Genomic DNA, 15825 nt, shown 5'->3' on the forward strand with positions numbered 1-15825 from the left:
CATTCTAGGGAGGAGCTAGAGGCAGATACAGATATTCTAGAGAGGAGCTAGAGGCAGAGACAGGCATTCTAGGGAGGAGCTAGAGACAGACACAGACATTCTAGGGAGGAGCTAGAGGCAGATACAGATATTCTAGAGAGGAGCTAGAGGCAGAGACAGGCATTCTAGGGAGGAGCTAGAGGCAGACACAGACATTCTGGGGAGGAGCTAGAGGCAGACACAGACATTCTAGGAAGGAACTAGAGGCAGACACAGACATTCTAGGGAGGAACTAGAGGCAGACACAGATATTCTAGAGAGGAGCTAGAGGCAGACACAGACATTCTAGGGAGGAGCTAGAGGCAGACACAGACATTCTAGAGAGGAGCTAGAGGCAGACACAGACATTCTAGGGAGGAGCTAGAGGCAGACAGACATTCTAGGGAGGAGCTAGAGGCAGATACAGACATTCTAGGAAGGAACTAGAGGCAGACACAGACATTCTAGGGAGGAACTAGAGGCAGACACAGACATTCTAGAGAGGAGCTAGAGGCAGACACAGACATTCTAGGGAGGAGCTAGAGGCAGACAGACATTCTAGGGAGGAGCTAGAGGCAGACACAGACATTCTAGAGAGGAGCTAGAGGCAGACACAGACATTCTAGGGAGGAGCTGGAGGCAGACACAGACATTCTGGGGAGGAGCTAGAGGCAGACACAGACATTCTAGGGAGGAGCTAGAGGCAGACACAGACATTCTAGGGAGGAGCTAGAGGCAGACACAGACATTCTAGGGAGGAGCTGGAGGCAGAAACAGACATTCTGGGGAGGAGCTAGAGGCAGACACAGACATTCTAGGGAGGAGCTGGAGGCAGAGACAGACATTCTGGGGAGGAGCTAGAGGCAGACACAGACATTCTAGGGAGGAGCTAGAGGCAGACACAGACATTCTAGGGAGGAGCTAGAGGCAGACGCAGACATTCTAGGGAGGAGCTAGAGGCAGACGCAGACATTCTAGGGAGGAGCTAGAGGCAGACACATACATTCTAGAGAGGAGCTAGAGACAGACGCAGACATTCTAGGGAGGAGCTAGAGGCAGACGCAGACATTCTAGGGAGGAGCTAGAGGCAGACACAGACATTCTAGGGAGGAGCTAAAGGCAGACGCAGACATTCTAGGGAGGAGCTAGAGGCAGACACAGACATTCTAGGGAGGAGCTAGAGGCAGACACAGACATTCTAGGAAGGAGCTAGAGGCAGACACAGACATTCTAGGGAGGAGCTAGAGGCAGACACAGACATTCTAGGGAGGAGCAAGAGGCAGACACAGACATTCTAGGAAGGAGCTAGAGGAAGACACAGACATTCTAGGGAGGAGCTAGAGGCAGACACAGACATTCTAGGGAGGAGCTAGAGGCAGACACAGACATTCTAAGGAGGAGCTAGAGGCAGACACAGACATTCTAGGGAGGAGCTAGAGGCAGGCACAGACATTCTGGGGAGGAGCTAGAGGCCGACACAGACATTCTAGGGAGAAGCTAGAGGCAGGCACAGACATTCTGGGGAGGAGCTAGAGGCCGACACAGACATTCTAGGGAGGAGCTAGAGGCAGACACAGACATTCTGGGGAGGAGCTAGAGGCAGACACAGACATTCTAGGAAGGAGCTAGAGGCAGACACAGACATTCTGGGGAAGAGCTAGAGGCAGACACAGACATTCTGGGGAGGAGCTAGAGGCAGATACAGACATTCTAGGGAGGAGCTAGAGGCAGACACAGACATTCTGGGAAGGAGCTAGAGGCAGACACAGACATTCTAGGAGGAGCTAGAGGCAGACACAGACATTTTGGGGAGGAGCTAGAGGCAGACACAGATATTCTAGGAAGGAGCTAGAGGCAGACACAGACATTCTGGGGAGGAGCAAGAGGCAGACACAGACATTCTGGGGAGGAGCAAGAGGCAGACACAGACATTCTGGGGAGGAGCTAGAGGCAGACACAGACATTCTGAGGAGGACCTAGAGGCAGACACAGACATTTTAGGAAGGAACTAGAGGCAGACACAGACATTCTAGGAAGGAGCTAGAGGCAGACACAGACATTCTGGGGAGGAGCTAGAGGCAGACAGACATTCTGGGGAGGAGCTAGAGGCAGACACAGACATTCTAGGAAGGAGCTAGAGGCAGACACAGACATTCTAGGAAGGAGCTAGAGGCAGACACAGACATTCTAGGGAGGAGCTAGAGGCAGACACAGACATTCTGGGGAGGAGCTAGAGGCAGACACAGACATTCTGGGGAGGAGCTAGAGGCAGACACAGACATTCTGGGGAGGAGCTAGAGGCAGACACAGACATTCTAGGAAGGAGCTAGAGGCAGACACAGACATTCTGGGGAGGAGCTAGAGGCAGACACAGACATTCTGGGGAGGAGCTAGAGGCAGACACAGACATTCTAGGAAGGAGCTAGAGGCAGACACAGACATTCTAGGGAGGAGCTAGAGGCAGACACAGACATTCTGGGGAGGAGCTAGAGGCAGACACAGACAATCTGAGGAGGAGCTAGAGGCAGACACAGACGTTCTGGGAGGAGCTAGAGGCAGACACAGACATTCTGGGGAGGAGCTAGAGGCAGACACAGACATTCTGGGAGGAGCTAGAGGCAGACACATGCATTCTAGGGAGGAGCTAGAGGCAGACACAGACATTCTATGGAGGAGCTAGAGGCAGACACATGCATTCTAGGGAGGAGCTAGAGGCAGACACAGACATTCTAGGGAAGAGCTAAAGGCAGACACAGACATTCTAGGGAGGAGCTAGAGGCAGACACAGACATTCTGGGAAGGAACTAGAGGCAGACACAGACATTCTGGGGAGGAGCTAGAGGCAGACACAGACATTCTAGGGAGGAGCTAGAGGCAGACACAGACATTCTAGGGAGGAGCTAGAGGCAGACACAGACATTCTGGGGAGGAGCTGGAGGCAGACACAGACATTCTAGGGAGGAGCTAGAGGCAGACACAGACATTCTAGTGAGGAGCTAGAGGCAGACACAGACATTCTAGGAGGAGCTAGAGGCAGACACAGACATTCTGGGGAGGAGCTAGAGGCAGACACAGATATTCTAGGAAGGAGCTAGAGGCAGACACAGACATTCTGGGGAGGAGCTAGAGGCAGACACAGACATTCTGGGGAGGAGCTAGATGCAGACGCAGACATTCTGGGGAGGAGCTAGAGGCAGACACAGGCATTCTGGGGAGGATCTAGAGGTAGACACAGACATTCTAGGAAGGAGCTAGAGGCAGACACAGACATTCTGGGGAGGAGCTAGAGGCAGACACAGACATTCTGGGGAGGAGCTAGAGGCAGACACAGACATTCTAGTAAGGAGCTAGAGGTAGACACAGACATTCTAGGAAGGAGCTAGAGGCAGACACAGACATTCTGGGGAGGAGCTAGAGGCAGACACAGACATTCTAGGAAGGAGCTAGAGGCAGACACAGACATTCTGGGGAGGAGCTAGAGGCAGACACAAACATTCTAGGGAGGAGCTAGAGGCAGACACAGAAATTCTAGGAAGGAGCAAGAGGCAGACACAGACATTCTGGGGAGGAGCTAGAGGCAGACACAGACATTCTGGGGAGGAGCTAGAGGCAGACACAGAAATTCTAGGGAGGAGCTAGAGGCAGACACAGACAATCTGAGGAGGAGCTAGAGGCAGATACAGACATTCTGGGAGGAGCTAGAGGCAGACACAGACATTCTGGGGAGGAGCTAGAGGCAGACACAGACATTCTGGGGAGGAGCTAGAGGCAGACACAGACATTCTGGGGAGGAGCTAGAGGCAGACACAGACATTCTGGGGAGAAGCTAGAGGCAGACACAGACATTCTAGGAAGGAGCTAGAGGCAGACACAGACATTCTGGGGAGGAGCTAGAGGCAGACACAGACATTCTGGGGAGGAGCTAGAGGCAGACACAGACATTCTAGGAAGGAGCTAGAGGCAGACACAGACATTCTGGGGAGGAGCTAGAGGCAGACACAGACATTCTATGGAGGAGCTAGAGGCAGACACATGCATTCTAGGGAGGAGCTAGAGGCAGACACAGACATTCTAGGGAGGAGCTAGAGGCAGACAGAGACATTATAGGGAGGAGCTAGAGGCAGACACAGACATTCTAGGGAAGAGCTAAAGGCAGACACAGACATTCTAGGGAGGAGCTAGAGGCAGACACAGACATTCTGGGGAGGAGCTAAAGGCAGACACAGACATTCTAGGGAGGAGCTAGAGGCAGACACAGACATTCTGGGAAGGAACTAGAGGCAGACACAGACATTCTGGGGAGGAGCTAGAGGCAGACACAGACATTCTAGGGAGGAGCTAGAGGCAGACACAGACATTCTAGGGAGGAGCTAGAGGCAGACACAGACATTCTGGGGAGGAGCTGGAGGCAGACACAGACATTCTAGGGAGGAGCTAGAGGCAGACACAGACATTCTAGTGAGGAGCTAGAGGCAGACACAGACATTCTAGGAGGAGCTAGAGGCAGACACAGACATTCTGGGGAGGAGCTAGAGGCAGACACAGATATTCTAGGAAGGAGCTAGAGGCAGACACAGACATTCTGGGGAGGAGCTAGAGGCAGACACAGACATTCTGGGGAGGAGCTAGAGGCAGACGCAGACATTCTGGGGAGGAGCTAGAGGCAGACACAGGCATTCTGGGGAGGATCTAGAGGTAGACACAGACATTCTAGGAAGGAGCTAGAGGCAGACACAGACATTCTGGGGAGGAGCTAGAGGCAGACACAGACATTCTGGGGAGGAGCTAGAGGCAGACACAGACATTCTAGTAAGGAGCTAGAGGTAGACACAGACATTCTAGGAAGGAGCTAGAGGCAGACACAGACATTCTGGGGAGGAGCTAGAGGCAGACACAGACATTCTAGGAAGGAGCTAGAGGCAGACACAGACATTCTGGGGAGGAGCTAGAGGCAGACACAAACATTCTAGGGAGGAGCTAGAGGCAGACACAGAAATTCTAGGAAGGAGCAAGAGGCAGACACAGACATTCTGGGGAGGAGCTAGAGGCAGACACAGAAATTCTAGGGAGGAGCTAGAGGCAGACACAGACAATCTGAGGAGGAGCTAGAGGCAGATACAGACATTCTGGGAGGAGCTAGAGGCAGACACAGACATTCTGGGGAGGAGCTAGAGGCAGACACAGACATTCTGGGGAGGAGCTAGAGGCAGACACAGACATTCTGGGGAGGAGCTAGAGGCAGACACAGACATTCTGGGGAGAAGCTAGAGGCAGACACAGACATTCTAGGAAGGAGCTAGAGGCAGACACAGACATTCTGGGGAGGAGCTAGAGGCAGACACAGACATTCTGGGGAGGAGCTAGAGGCAGACACAGACATTCTAGGAAGGAGCTAGAGGCAGACACAGACATTCTGGGGAGGAGCTAGAGGCAGACACAGACATTCTATGGAGGAGCTAGAGGCAGACACATGCATTCTAGGGAGGAGCTAGAGGCAGACACAGACATTCTAGGGAGGAGCTAGAGGCAGACAGAGACATTATAGGGAGGAGCTAGAGGCAGACACAGACATTCTAGGGAAGAGCTAAAGGCAGACACAGACATTCTAGGGAGGAGCTAGAGGCAGACACAGACATTCTGGTGAGGAGCTAAAGGCAGACACAGACATTCTAGGTAGGAGCTAGAGGCAGACACAGACATTCTAGGGAGGAGCTAGAGGCAGACACAGACATTCTGGGGAGGAGCTAGAGGCAGACACAGACATTCTAGGGAGGAGCTAGAGGCCGACACATGCATTCTAGGGAGGAGCTAGAGGCAGACACAGACATTCTAGGGAGGAGCTAGAGGCAAACAGACATTCTAGGGAGGAGCTAGAGGCAGACACAGACATTCTAGGGAAGAGCTAAAGGCAGACACAGACATTCTAGGGAGGAGCTAGAGGCAGACATAGACATTCTGGGGAGGAGCTAAAGGCAGACACAGACATTCTAGGTAGGAGCTAGAGGCAGACACAGACATTCTAGGGAGGAGCTAGAGGCAGACACAGACATTCTAGGGAAGAGCTAGAGGCAGACACAGACATTCTAGGGAAGAGCTAGAGGCTGACACAGACATTCTAGGGAAGAGCTAGAGGCAGACACAGACATTCTGGGGAAGAGCTAGAGGCAGACACAGACATTCTAGGGAGGAGCTAGAGGCAGACACAGACATTCTAGGGAGGAGCTAGAGGCATACACAGACATTCTAGGGAGGAGCTAGAGGCAGACACAGACATTCTAGGGAAGAGCTAGAGGCATACACAGACATTCTGGGGAGGAGCTAGAGGCAGACACAGACATTCTGGGGAGGAGCTAGAGGCAGAAACAGACATTCTAGGGAGGAGCTAGAGGCAGACACAGACATTCTAGGAATGAGCTAGAGGCAGACACAGACATTCTAGGGAGGAGCTAGAGGCAGACAGAGATATTCTTGGAAGGCGCTAGAGGCAGACACAGACATTATAGGGAGGAGATAGAGGCACACACCGACATACTAGGGATGAGCTAGAGGCAGACACAGACATTCTAGGGAGGAGCAAGAGGCAGACACAGACATTCTAGGGAGGAGCTAGAGGCAGACACAGATATTCTAGGAAAGCGCTAGAGGCAGACACAGACATTCTAGGGAAGAGCTAGAGGCAGACACAGATATTCTAGGAAGGCGCTAGAGGTAGACACAGACATTCTACGGAAGAGCTAGAGGCAGATACAGATATTCTAGGAAGGAGCTAGAGGCAGACACAGACATTCTAGGGAGGAGCTAGAGGCAGACAGACATTCTAGGGAAGAGCTAGAGGCAGACACAGACATTCTAGGGAGGAGCTAGAGGCACACACAGACATTCTGGGGAGGAGCTAGAGGCAGACACAGATATTCTAGGGTGGAGCTAGAGGCAGACACAGACATTCTAGGGAGGAGCTAGAGGCAGACTTAGACATTCTAGGGAGGAGCTAGAGGCAGACACAGGCATTCTGGGGACGAGCTAGAGGCATACACAGACATTCTAGGGAGGAGCTAGAGGCAGACACAGACATTCTAGGAAGGGGTTAGAGGCAGACACAGACATTCTAGGAAGGAGCAAGAGGCAGACAGATATTCTGGGGAGGAGCTAGAGGCATACACAGACATTCTAGGGAGGAGCTAGAGGCAGACACAGAAATTCTAGGAAGGAGCAAGAGGCAGACAGACATTCTGGGGAGGAGCTAGAGGCAGGCACAGACATTCTAGGGAGATGCTGGAGGCAGACACAGACATTCTAGGGAGGAGCAAGATGCAGATACAGACATTCTGGGGAGGAGCTAGAGGCATACACAGACATTCTAGGGAGGAGCTAGAGGCAGACACAGACATTCTAGGGAGGAGCTAGAGGCAGACAGACATTTTAGGGAGGAGCTAGAGGCAGACACAGACATTCTAGGAAGGAGCTAGAGGCAGACACAAACATTTTAGGGAGGAGCAAGAGGCAGACACAGACATTCTAGGGAGGAGCTAGAGGCCGACACAGACATTCTAGGAAGGAGCTAGAGGCAGAGACGGACATTCTAGGGAGAAGGAAAAGGCCGGCACAGATATTCTGTGGAGGAGCTAGAGGCAGACACAGATTTTCTAGAGAGGAGCAAGAGGCAGACACAGACATTCTAGGGAGGACCTAGAGGCAGAGACAGACATTCTAGGGAGGAGCTAGAGGCAGACATACATTATAGGGAGAAGCAAAAGGCTGACACAGATATTCTGGGGAGGAGCTAGATGCAGACACAGATTTTCTAGAGAGGAGTAAAAGGCAGACACAGACATTCTAGGGAGGAGCTAGAGGCAGACACAGACATTCTAGGGAGGAGCTAGAGGCAGACACAGACATTCTAGGGAGGAGCTAGAGGCAGGCAGACATTCTATAGAGGAGCTAGAGGCAGGCATAGACATTTTAGGGAGGAGCAAGAGGCCGACACAGACATTCTGCTGCAAGTTCTTCTGAAATGACAGTTACACTTTTAGGAACAGATTCTTCCACTTGAGGTCAGTTGCAGAGGTAATATACAACAGGTTTTAGCCCTGTGTCCTATAGAGCCTGTGACTTGTAGTTGGTGGACATATATGTTAGACATGTTAGTCGAATTCAGAGTATCATCCTAAGCTCATAAAGGGGTGATTGCTTTCTTGGGTCATTTTCAGAGATTGGATGTGAAATGCCACCCGGTACGGTGCCACCCTGTAGAGTTAATGCTAGGAAAATATTAGAGAGGATTAGAGACGGATCCACAAAGGAGGGTGAGGCACACCTGACATCTAAGTGTGAGTGAGGTGTTGTTGAGTGGACTTTATTGCTCCCAAAGAGTGTGTCACAGCATTGATGAGGTCTAAGAGTAGCGTGGACATTGAAAACGCCATCAAAAGTGTGGACCTCCTGTTAAAGTAAGAAAGACTCACAATCAATGGTCACTGAAATATCTTGAAACTGACAAAATTAATTTTCAATTTAAATTTACTGACTATCAATTAATAAAAATTAGACATGGCTTTTGAATTTTGGTTCAATCGAAAAAAATAAAAATAATGATACTGGCCTCGTCAAAAAATGATTGTAGCCTTAACTTAACATTTTGTTGCACCATTTTTTTCTGATCTTTGATTCCCATTCGTATTATTTGTCTCTTTAATTTGTCATCAATTCTCCTCTTGCAGCCATGTCCAGGGAGGTCGGCCACAGTTCCATAGACCTTAAACTTCTGAATAATATGTGCATCTGTAGTAACAGGAACATCAAGCTGAGTGATGATCTTATAGCCTTTACCTTTGACATGTTTGTTTATAATTTTCTTTCTAATCTCCTGAGACAACTCTCTCCTTAGCTTTCGTTACTCTATATTCAGTGTGTACACACCATGATTACAAACAGCACAGTGACTACTTTTCACCCTCTACATAGGCAAACAGACCTATTACAGACTGATTACAAGTCTGTAGACACCTATGATGCTAATCTATATATATATAATCGTCTAAGGGGTACTTCCATCTGTTTATCTGTCTGTCTTTCTGTCTGTCTGTTTGTCTGTCTGTCACGGAAATCCCGCGTCGCTGCTGGCCGTGACCAATCAGCGACGGTCACAGTCCGGCCACGAATTCGCCCCTTAATACTCTCTGTCAGTGCCCCCTCCAGTCAGCGCTGACACAGGGTTAATGGTTGCGTTACACTGCATTATGCCGCGGTGTAACACAGTCCGTTAACGCTGCTATTAACCCTGTGTGACCAACTTTTTACTATTGATGCTGCCTATGCAGCATCAATAGTAAAAAGATATAATGTTAAAAATAATAAACAAAATAAAAAATCATTAGATTCTCACCTTCCGTCGCCTTTCCGGCTCCTCGTGACGCTCCGGGCCATGCATTGCGGACTCGTGAGATGATGACGTAGCGGTCTCGCGAGACCGCTACGTCATCATCTCGCGAGACCGTAATGCATTCTTGGGACCGGAGTGTCGCGAGGAACATCGGTAAACGCCTGGGCTGGATCCGGGGGCCGACGGAAGGTGAGTATATAACTATTTTTTATTTTAATTTCTTTTTTAACAGGGATATGGTGCCCACTTTGCTATATACTACGTGGGCTGTGTTAGATACTGCATGGGCTGTTTTATATACTATGTCTCTATGCTCTATACTACGTGGCTGTGGTATATATTACATGGCTGGGCAATATACTACATCGCTGTGCTCTATACTATGTGGCCTGTGTTATATACTGCATGGGCTGTGTTATATACTACATGGCTGTGCTATATACTACGTGGCTGTGCAATAAATTACGTGGCTGTGCAATATATTACGTGGCTGGGCAATATACTACGTGGGCTGTGTTATATACTGCATGGGCTGTGTTATATACTGCGTGGGCTGTGTCATATACTACGTCTCTGTGCTATATACTATGTGGCCATGGTATATATTACGTGCCTGGGCAATATACTACATCGCTGTGCTCTATACTGCGTGGCATGTGTTATATACTGCATGGGCTGTGTTATATACTATGTCTCTGTGCTATATACTACTTGGCTGTGCTATATACTACGTTGCTGTGCAATATACTACGTGGCTGTGCAATATATTACATGGCTGGGCAATATACTATGTGTCTGTGCTATATACTACGGGGGCTGTGCTATAAACTACGTGGCTGGGCAATATACTACGTGGGCTGTGCTATATACTACGTGGGCTGTGTTATATACTACGTGGGCTGTGTTATATACTACGTGGGCTGTGTTATATACTACATGGGCTGTGTTATACACTACTTGGGCTGTGTTATATACTGTGTGGGCTGTATGCTACTTGGCTGTGCTATATTTCTCTGCTGTATCTGTGCATCATGAATCGTGGTATGTGTTAAAGAAGGGGGCTCACTGAGACTCTTTCACCCGGGGCCCTCAAAAACCTGGAGCCGGCCCTGGCTTCACTGATTGGCGCGGAATTTGAACCACGCTTCGCTAATTGGTCGCGCCGAATCCTGTGTATAAATTGCATTATTCTGATAACTTCATAAATAAACTACATACATATTCTAGAATACCCGATGTGTTAGAATCGGACCACCATCTAGTAATAATAATAATCTATTGGCAGACAAATACTGATTTCCTTTTTTGAGGTGTAAATTCATGAATTTTGGGGGGGGGGAATTTTTGTGCCTTTGCTTTTAACTTTGGTGTAGGGACTCCCAAGTACTAGGACCCTTGCTACGAGTTGCGACCTTGCATATTTAGATCAAAATATAGACCAATACCATGTATATATCATATATTTTTTGGCACATTATTTTTTACTCAGAGTGGAGGCAAGCTCATCAGTGTTGGCCTTGCAAACTATGGTGTCATCCTCATGGGGTGCACTTGTATAGTGCTGGGCAGCCCACCTAATCTAATAGCATGTTCGTCACTTATAGGCTGTAAGCCGGACATTGTGCACTACCTGTGTGTGACCAGCGCTCTATACAAGCCATTTTTTTTTTTCACAGACTGTTATGTAATGGCTAATCTATGTAATCTATACTGGAATTACTTTTTGGATTATAGGCTTCTTTCTGTTATCTAATGTACATGGTGTACTTTACTCTCTTGGACCCAGATGGGTCTAACTGTAAATGTAATGATTAAACTCCTAGGTAAGGTGCAGATAACCGCTGGCTGGTGGCATCTGCTCGTCTGCACGTTCATGTAACATTAACAGCTGACTGAAGCGAAGGTCTGGCAATCAGCACAGAGTAGATATGGCGGCTCGATGGTGCACTCGATGGCGGATAGTAATTAGTAAAGACAAGCTGTGACAATGCATCACACATCAAGACATGCGGACAGCCTTTTTGTGAGACTACAAGTCTCAGCATGAATCTGATAATGTTTGAGTTGATTTTGTTTTTTTGGACAGACAAAACGTATAGACCACCAACATTTTTACAAACAAATTGAAAAACCATAATAAACCACTAAAGGGATTCTGTCACCAGGTTTTTGCTACTCGATATGAAAGCAACATAATGTAGGGACAGAGACCCGGATTCCAGCAATATATCACTTACTGGGCTGCATGCTACATTTTTTATAAGATCACTGTTTTTTTCTGCTGCAGATCTAGCCCCCACACCACTGATTGGCTGCTTTCTATGTACACTGTATATTGACAGATAGCTGCCAATCAGAGATGGGGACCGGATTACACAGAGCTGATGAATATGGAAGACTACATGGCTGCAGGCTTACTGGTCTGCTAGTAATAATCTCTTGATAATAAATCGTTACATTTTTCAAAATTACAGCCAGCAGCCCAGTAAGTGACACATCACTCGAATCAGGGCTTCTGCCCCTACATCATGCCACTCTCAGATTAGATGGCAAAAACCTGATGGCAGATTCCCTTAAAGATTGTAAGTCACTTGTCATGCGTCACGCATGTCTACAGCCAATGATTCTGATCTGATGAAATTAGGCGCATTCACTGCGACCTGTAAAATTAGAATGACAGTCGTAATAAAATTTAGACAAGCTTCTCCCCCAAAATTCATAGATGCATAAAAAAAAATTATGGGCCGAGGAAAAAAAAATGCTGTGTTTTTATAGACAGGACAAAGAATTTCTAGGTGGTTGGCATCCCTGGCTCCTATGTGTGTGTCCGCTGCTGCGGCCTCACTCGGGATGAGCAAGATTGTTACTACATTCCTCAACATCTCTTTAGGAAAACACAGAGGATTCCTGGTATCCTCCCACGGCATTCCTCACCAGCCCCTAGCACTCAGCCGTTTTTACATATATTCCTTCTTACGTCTGACCATTTTTGGCATTTTGATCAATTGGATGGAAAAAACATGGACTTTTTCACTCCCATAGCTTTTCGACAATCCAGAATTTCTTGAAACCACTATCCCTATAGTCCATCAGTGTCATGGAATCAGCTGAACTATTCTTTAGTGTCCTCCTTACCTCCGAGACCACCCAAATGTGACACTAGAGACCAGAGAACTTGAACTTTAAAGTTCAGGAGTCGTACTGGACACTCGGTGTCCTTTGTTAAACTCTGAACACGGACTTCTCCCGGAAGTCTGTCTTATTGTTCAGAGAGAGAGGTTCGGGTACAAGTTCTGGTACCCGAACTGAGCTTTGGACTAAAGTTTGGGTAGAGTATCAGAACCCAAACTTCACGGGTCCGCTCATCCCTATATGACACACATGACCTATTTTGACCAGTCTGTCCTAATTAATGTAAATTAGAATCCAGGAGAAGCCAAAATTCCGGATGATAAACTGGCCGGAGTGGTAGTGGGCACCGATGACCACCTCTCCGTTCACTTCCATGGCACCTATGGAAACCACAAGTCTTTTGGTAACATAGAAGGGAGTGGGTCCATTGTCAAGCATGAGCACTACTTTGCCATTTAGCTGGGGGACTTTTGGACTCCCCATTCTCAGAATCCTTTGCTGGGTCTTCCAGCAGTCAAACCCTTTTACCTCCTCGGAGGGGGGTTTCCAGACACTAGGAACCCCTCCCTCAGTATGACAATTGCTTGGAAGAGTTCATCACTTTGGTTCCTATTTATATAGATAATGTTGTAGAGGATTCTTTTTGATCAGACCGTGGCCCACCAAGTCATTTGACATTTCTGCTTCTTTTCTTTGCTGTAATGATGCCCCTAGGTTATCGTTATCCATTTATTAAGCATTGGCACTGTACAAATGATACAGGGAGTCGTCATATAGAAAACAATATACAACAAGGACAATAAAAAACTGTTAAAAGTTTTGTAAATTGCCCCAATTTGAAGGGCGCAAAGACCCAGAACAATGATTTCTAGTATATAACCCCCCTTTAATAAATTACACAATATATGAGGGTCCGTATAAGTGTCCATCCCTTTCTATATACAGTACCTCCCATAGAATAGGAATAATCAAAAAGGGGCAATCTGCAAAAAAAAAAATTGGGGTCGATGGGGGTAAGGTGTCCATTTCATATGGTCTATAGAGGCGTGTACTAATTGTAATTATAAAAGGTGAGATGGGGGAGATCCATGGGCCCTTCTGTCCTTTGAAGGAGGTGAACAGCAACAGGTCCAGGTATGGTGGGCTGTGATGGCATAAGCCAGTAAACCAATGATCATTTGATTTTTTTTTTTTTTTGCTCTATGGATCCCCAGGTCAAAGCCGTCTATGAACCACGTTATACAAGTTTATTTTTTACGAGTCAGGACCCTACTATTCCGACTTTATAGACACTTAAAGTGGATTTTGGGCATCACATCACAAGAGACAGCGTCCTTTTACGAAGCTTTCTTCCTAGAAGTAAATGATGCCTGCTTGACGGGCGGAGAGCTTTCCGATAGATGGAGTGGAGGGACCTTCACTCCTTTCTGCTTTAGTTGTTGATGAAAATCCGACCGGTCCGTAATTATTTTCTGCAAACGATAAAGAAAAAAACAATAGAAGAAGTGCAAAAGAAGGATCGGGCGGAAATCCATACACTGCGGTAACACGAGCCGATATCATCGATATAACTTCCATTGTTACAAAAGCATAAAACCCTGCGTGAGAGATGTAATCCACTGTGAGTACTGAACAGGCCTGTAATACATGGATATTGAGACGCTTAACCCTTGCGTATTGCAGAAAAATCTACAATTGTAGACCTGCATGGTGTACAAAACTACCTATAAAACAAGGCAACTTTCGTGAACTGTTTTTCTTCACTACATCTCTTGTATCTATCTTACGGCACTGATTTTAGCTTTGTGCTGTGATTTTGTCATAGTCACCCAGATATTACATGTAAGTGGCTTTTATTTTCCAGGTTTCAGCTGCACCGATATCAGGACGTACCCATTTGGAGTACCGATGATGGCAGTGATGGGTCAGCTCCTCTCTCCTCTCTGCGGCAGCTCATCGCCAGAGTTAGTGAGTCACAGGAGCCGAGCTGTCCCATCACCGCCATCATCTGTACTCCAAATGACGACGAAGTCCCTAATAAAAAAAGGGATATGTAAAGTTTCATTAAAAAAAAAGTTTAACTACTCTTTAAATAAGAATGCACAAATAATATCGCCACACAGTGACCAAATAACACCTCCAACGGTAGAGTATTTAGATGTCATTGCTACACTATGCCTAAATGATACACAATACTCAATATATTGGCAGTGGGTGTCAGTCTCGGAGGCCGTGTGTGGCATCCTGTTTAGTAAACTGGCCAACGTGGCCAATAAGGTATTTTTTCTGCCAAGCCAGTCTATCAGAGTCACACGTGCAGACCACCACCCTCATACCTGCATGGTCTCCAGGATTTCATTATCTGAGATTTCAACCTGCGGACCCTTGAATCCGGGGGCGGTGTATGCAGCTTGTATAATCTTAGTGCGGAATCGCTCAAACTGGAAGGCAAACATGAAATAATAATTCTAAAACTGGTCTATTCCCCGACATTTCTGGATCCACGTCCAACCTTCTATGTATGGGCACCGGTAGACTGACAGCTATACAACACGTTTGGGGCACCACCTTCTGGCTTACATTGGAGTTGCAGTAAACTGCATTAAGTCTGCACTCAGCACTACAAGTATTAATCTACAAAACACTAAAGGTAGCATTAAAGGGAGAGCGGAAGCAGAGGTCCAACCTGGTCCTGATGTCTGAGTGCGCAAAACTAGCCATGGTAGTTTATGCAGGAGCTTCGGGTTACACCGCTGCTGCCACACGAGTTGGCGGTAAATACTATGAATGGAATGTTCACAGTGTTCATATAGATGATCGGCAGCACGAGGAACCTACTGCCACGACCCCGCCAGATTACATCTGGAGATTTACCGTCCCTTTAACATAGCCATTGAGTTAAAGGATAACTAAAGTTTAAAAAAAAGTTTTGATAAGTTTCTCACTGTAAAGGTCGAATATTACGATACCATATTAGTTTGGACAGTTACACAAGCGGCAATACTAAATATTTTTTTTTATTTAGTTATTTACCTTCTGGGTAAAGGGTGTGATTTAAATGTATATCTATCTATACTGATACAGTTCATATAAAATAAGTCTACACACCCCTGTTAGAATCACTGTTTTTTTACACCAAGAATAATAATTTCAGAACTTTTTCCACTTTGTAAAATCACGTATAATTTGTACAATTCAATTGAAAAATAAACTGTAATCTTTTCAAGTAGAGAAAGAAAGAATTAAAATAAAGTAGTTGCATAACTATACACGCTCTAAACCTAATACTTTGTTGA

At 47.1% G+C, this 15825-nt stretch overlaps 1 protein-coding gene across 1 annotated transcript in view; it reads right to left on the bottom strand.

Annotated features, from left to right (window-relative positions):
- Positions 1-13244: 13244 nt before the first annotated feature.
- The window catches only part of CCDC27 (coiled-coil domain containing 27), a 40782-nt gene continuing 38201 nt past the window's right edge, over positions 13245-15825 (bottom strand). The window contains exons 11-12 of the mRNA XM_069741182.1: positions 14866-14970; positions 13245-14001 (exon numbers count right to left, since the gene is read on the bottom strand). Coding sequence (XP_069597283.1) covers positions 13867-14001; positions 14866-14970 — 240 coding nt within the window. The 3' untranslated portion in view covers positions 13245-13866. The remainder of the gene's footprint in view (positions 14002-14865; positions 14971-15825) is intronic.

The sequence above is a fragment of the Ranitomeya imitator genome, chromosome 10 (assembly GCF_032444005.1).
Source record: "Ranitomeya imitator isolate aRanImi1 chromosome 10, aRanImi1.pri, whole genome shotgun sequence".
NCBI lineage: Eukaryota > Metazoa > Chordata > Amphibia > Anura > Dendrobatidae > Ranitomeya > Ranitomeya imitator.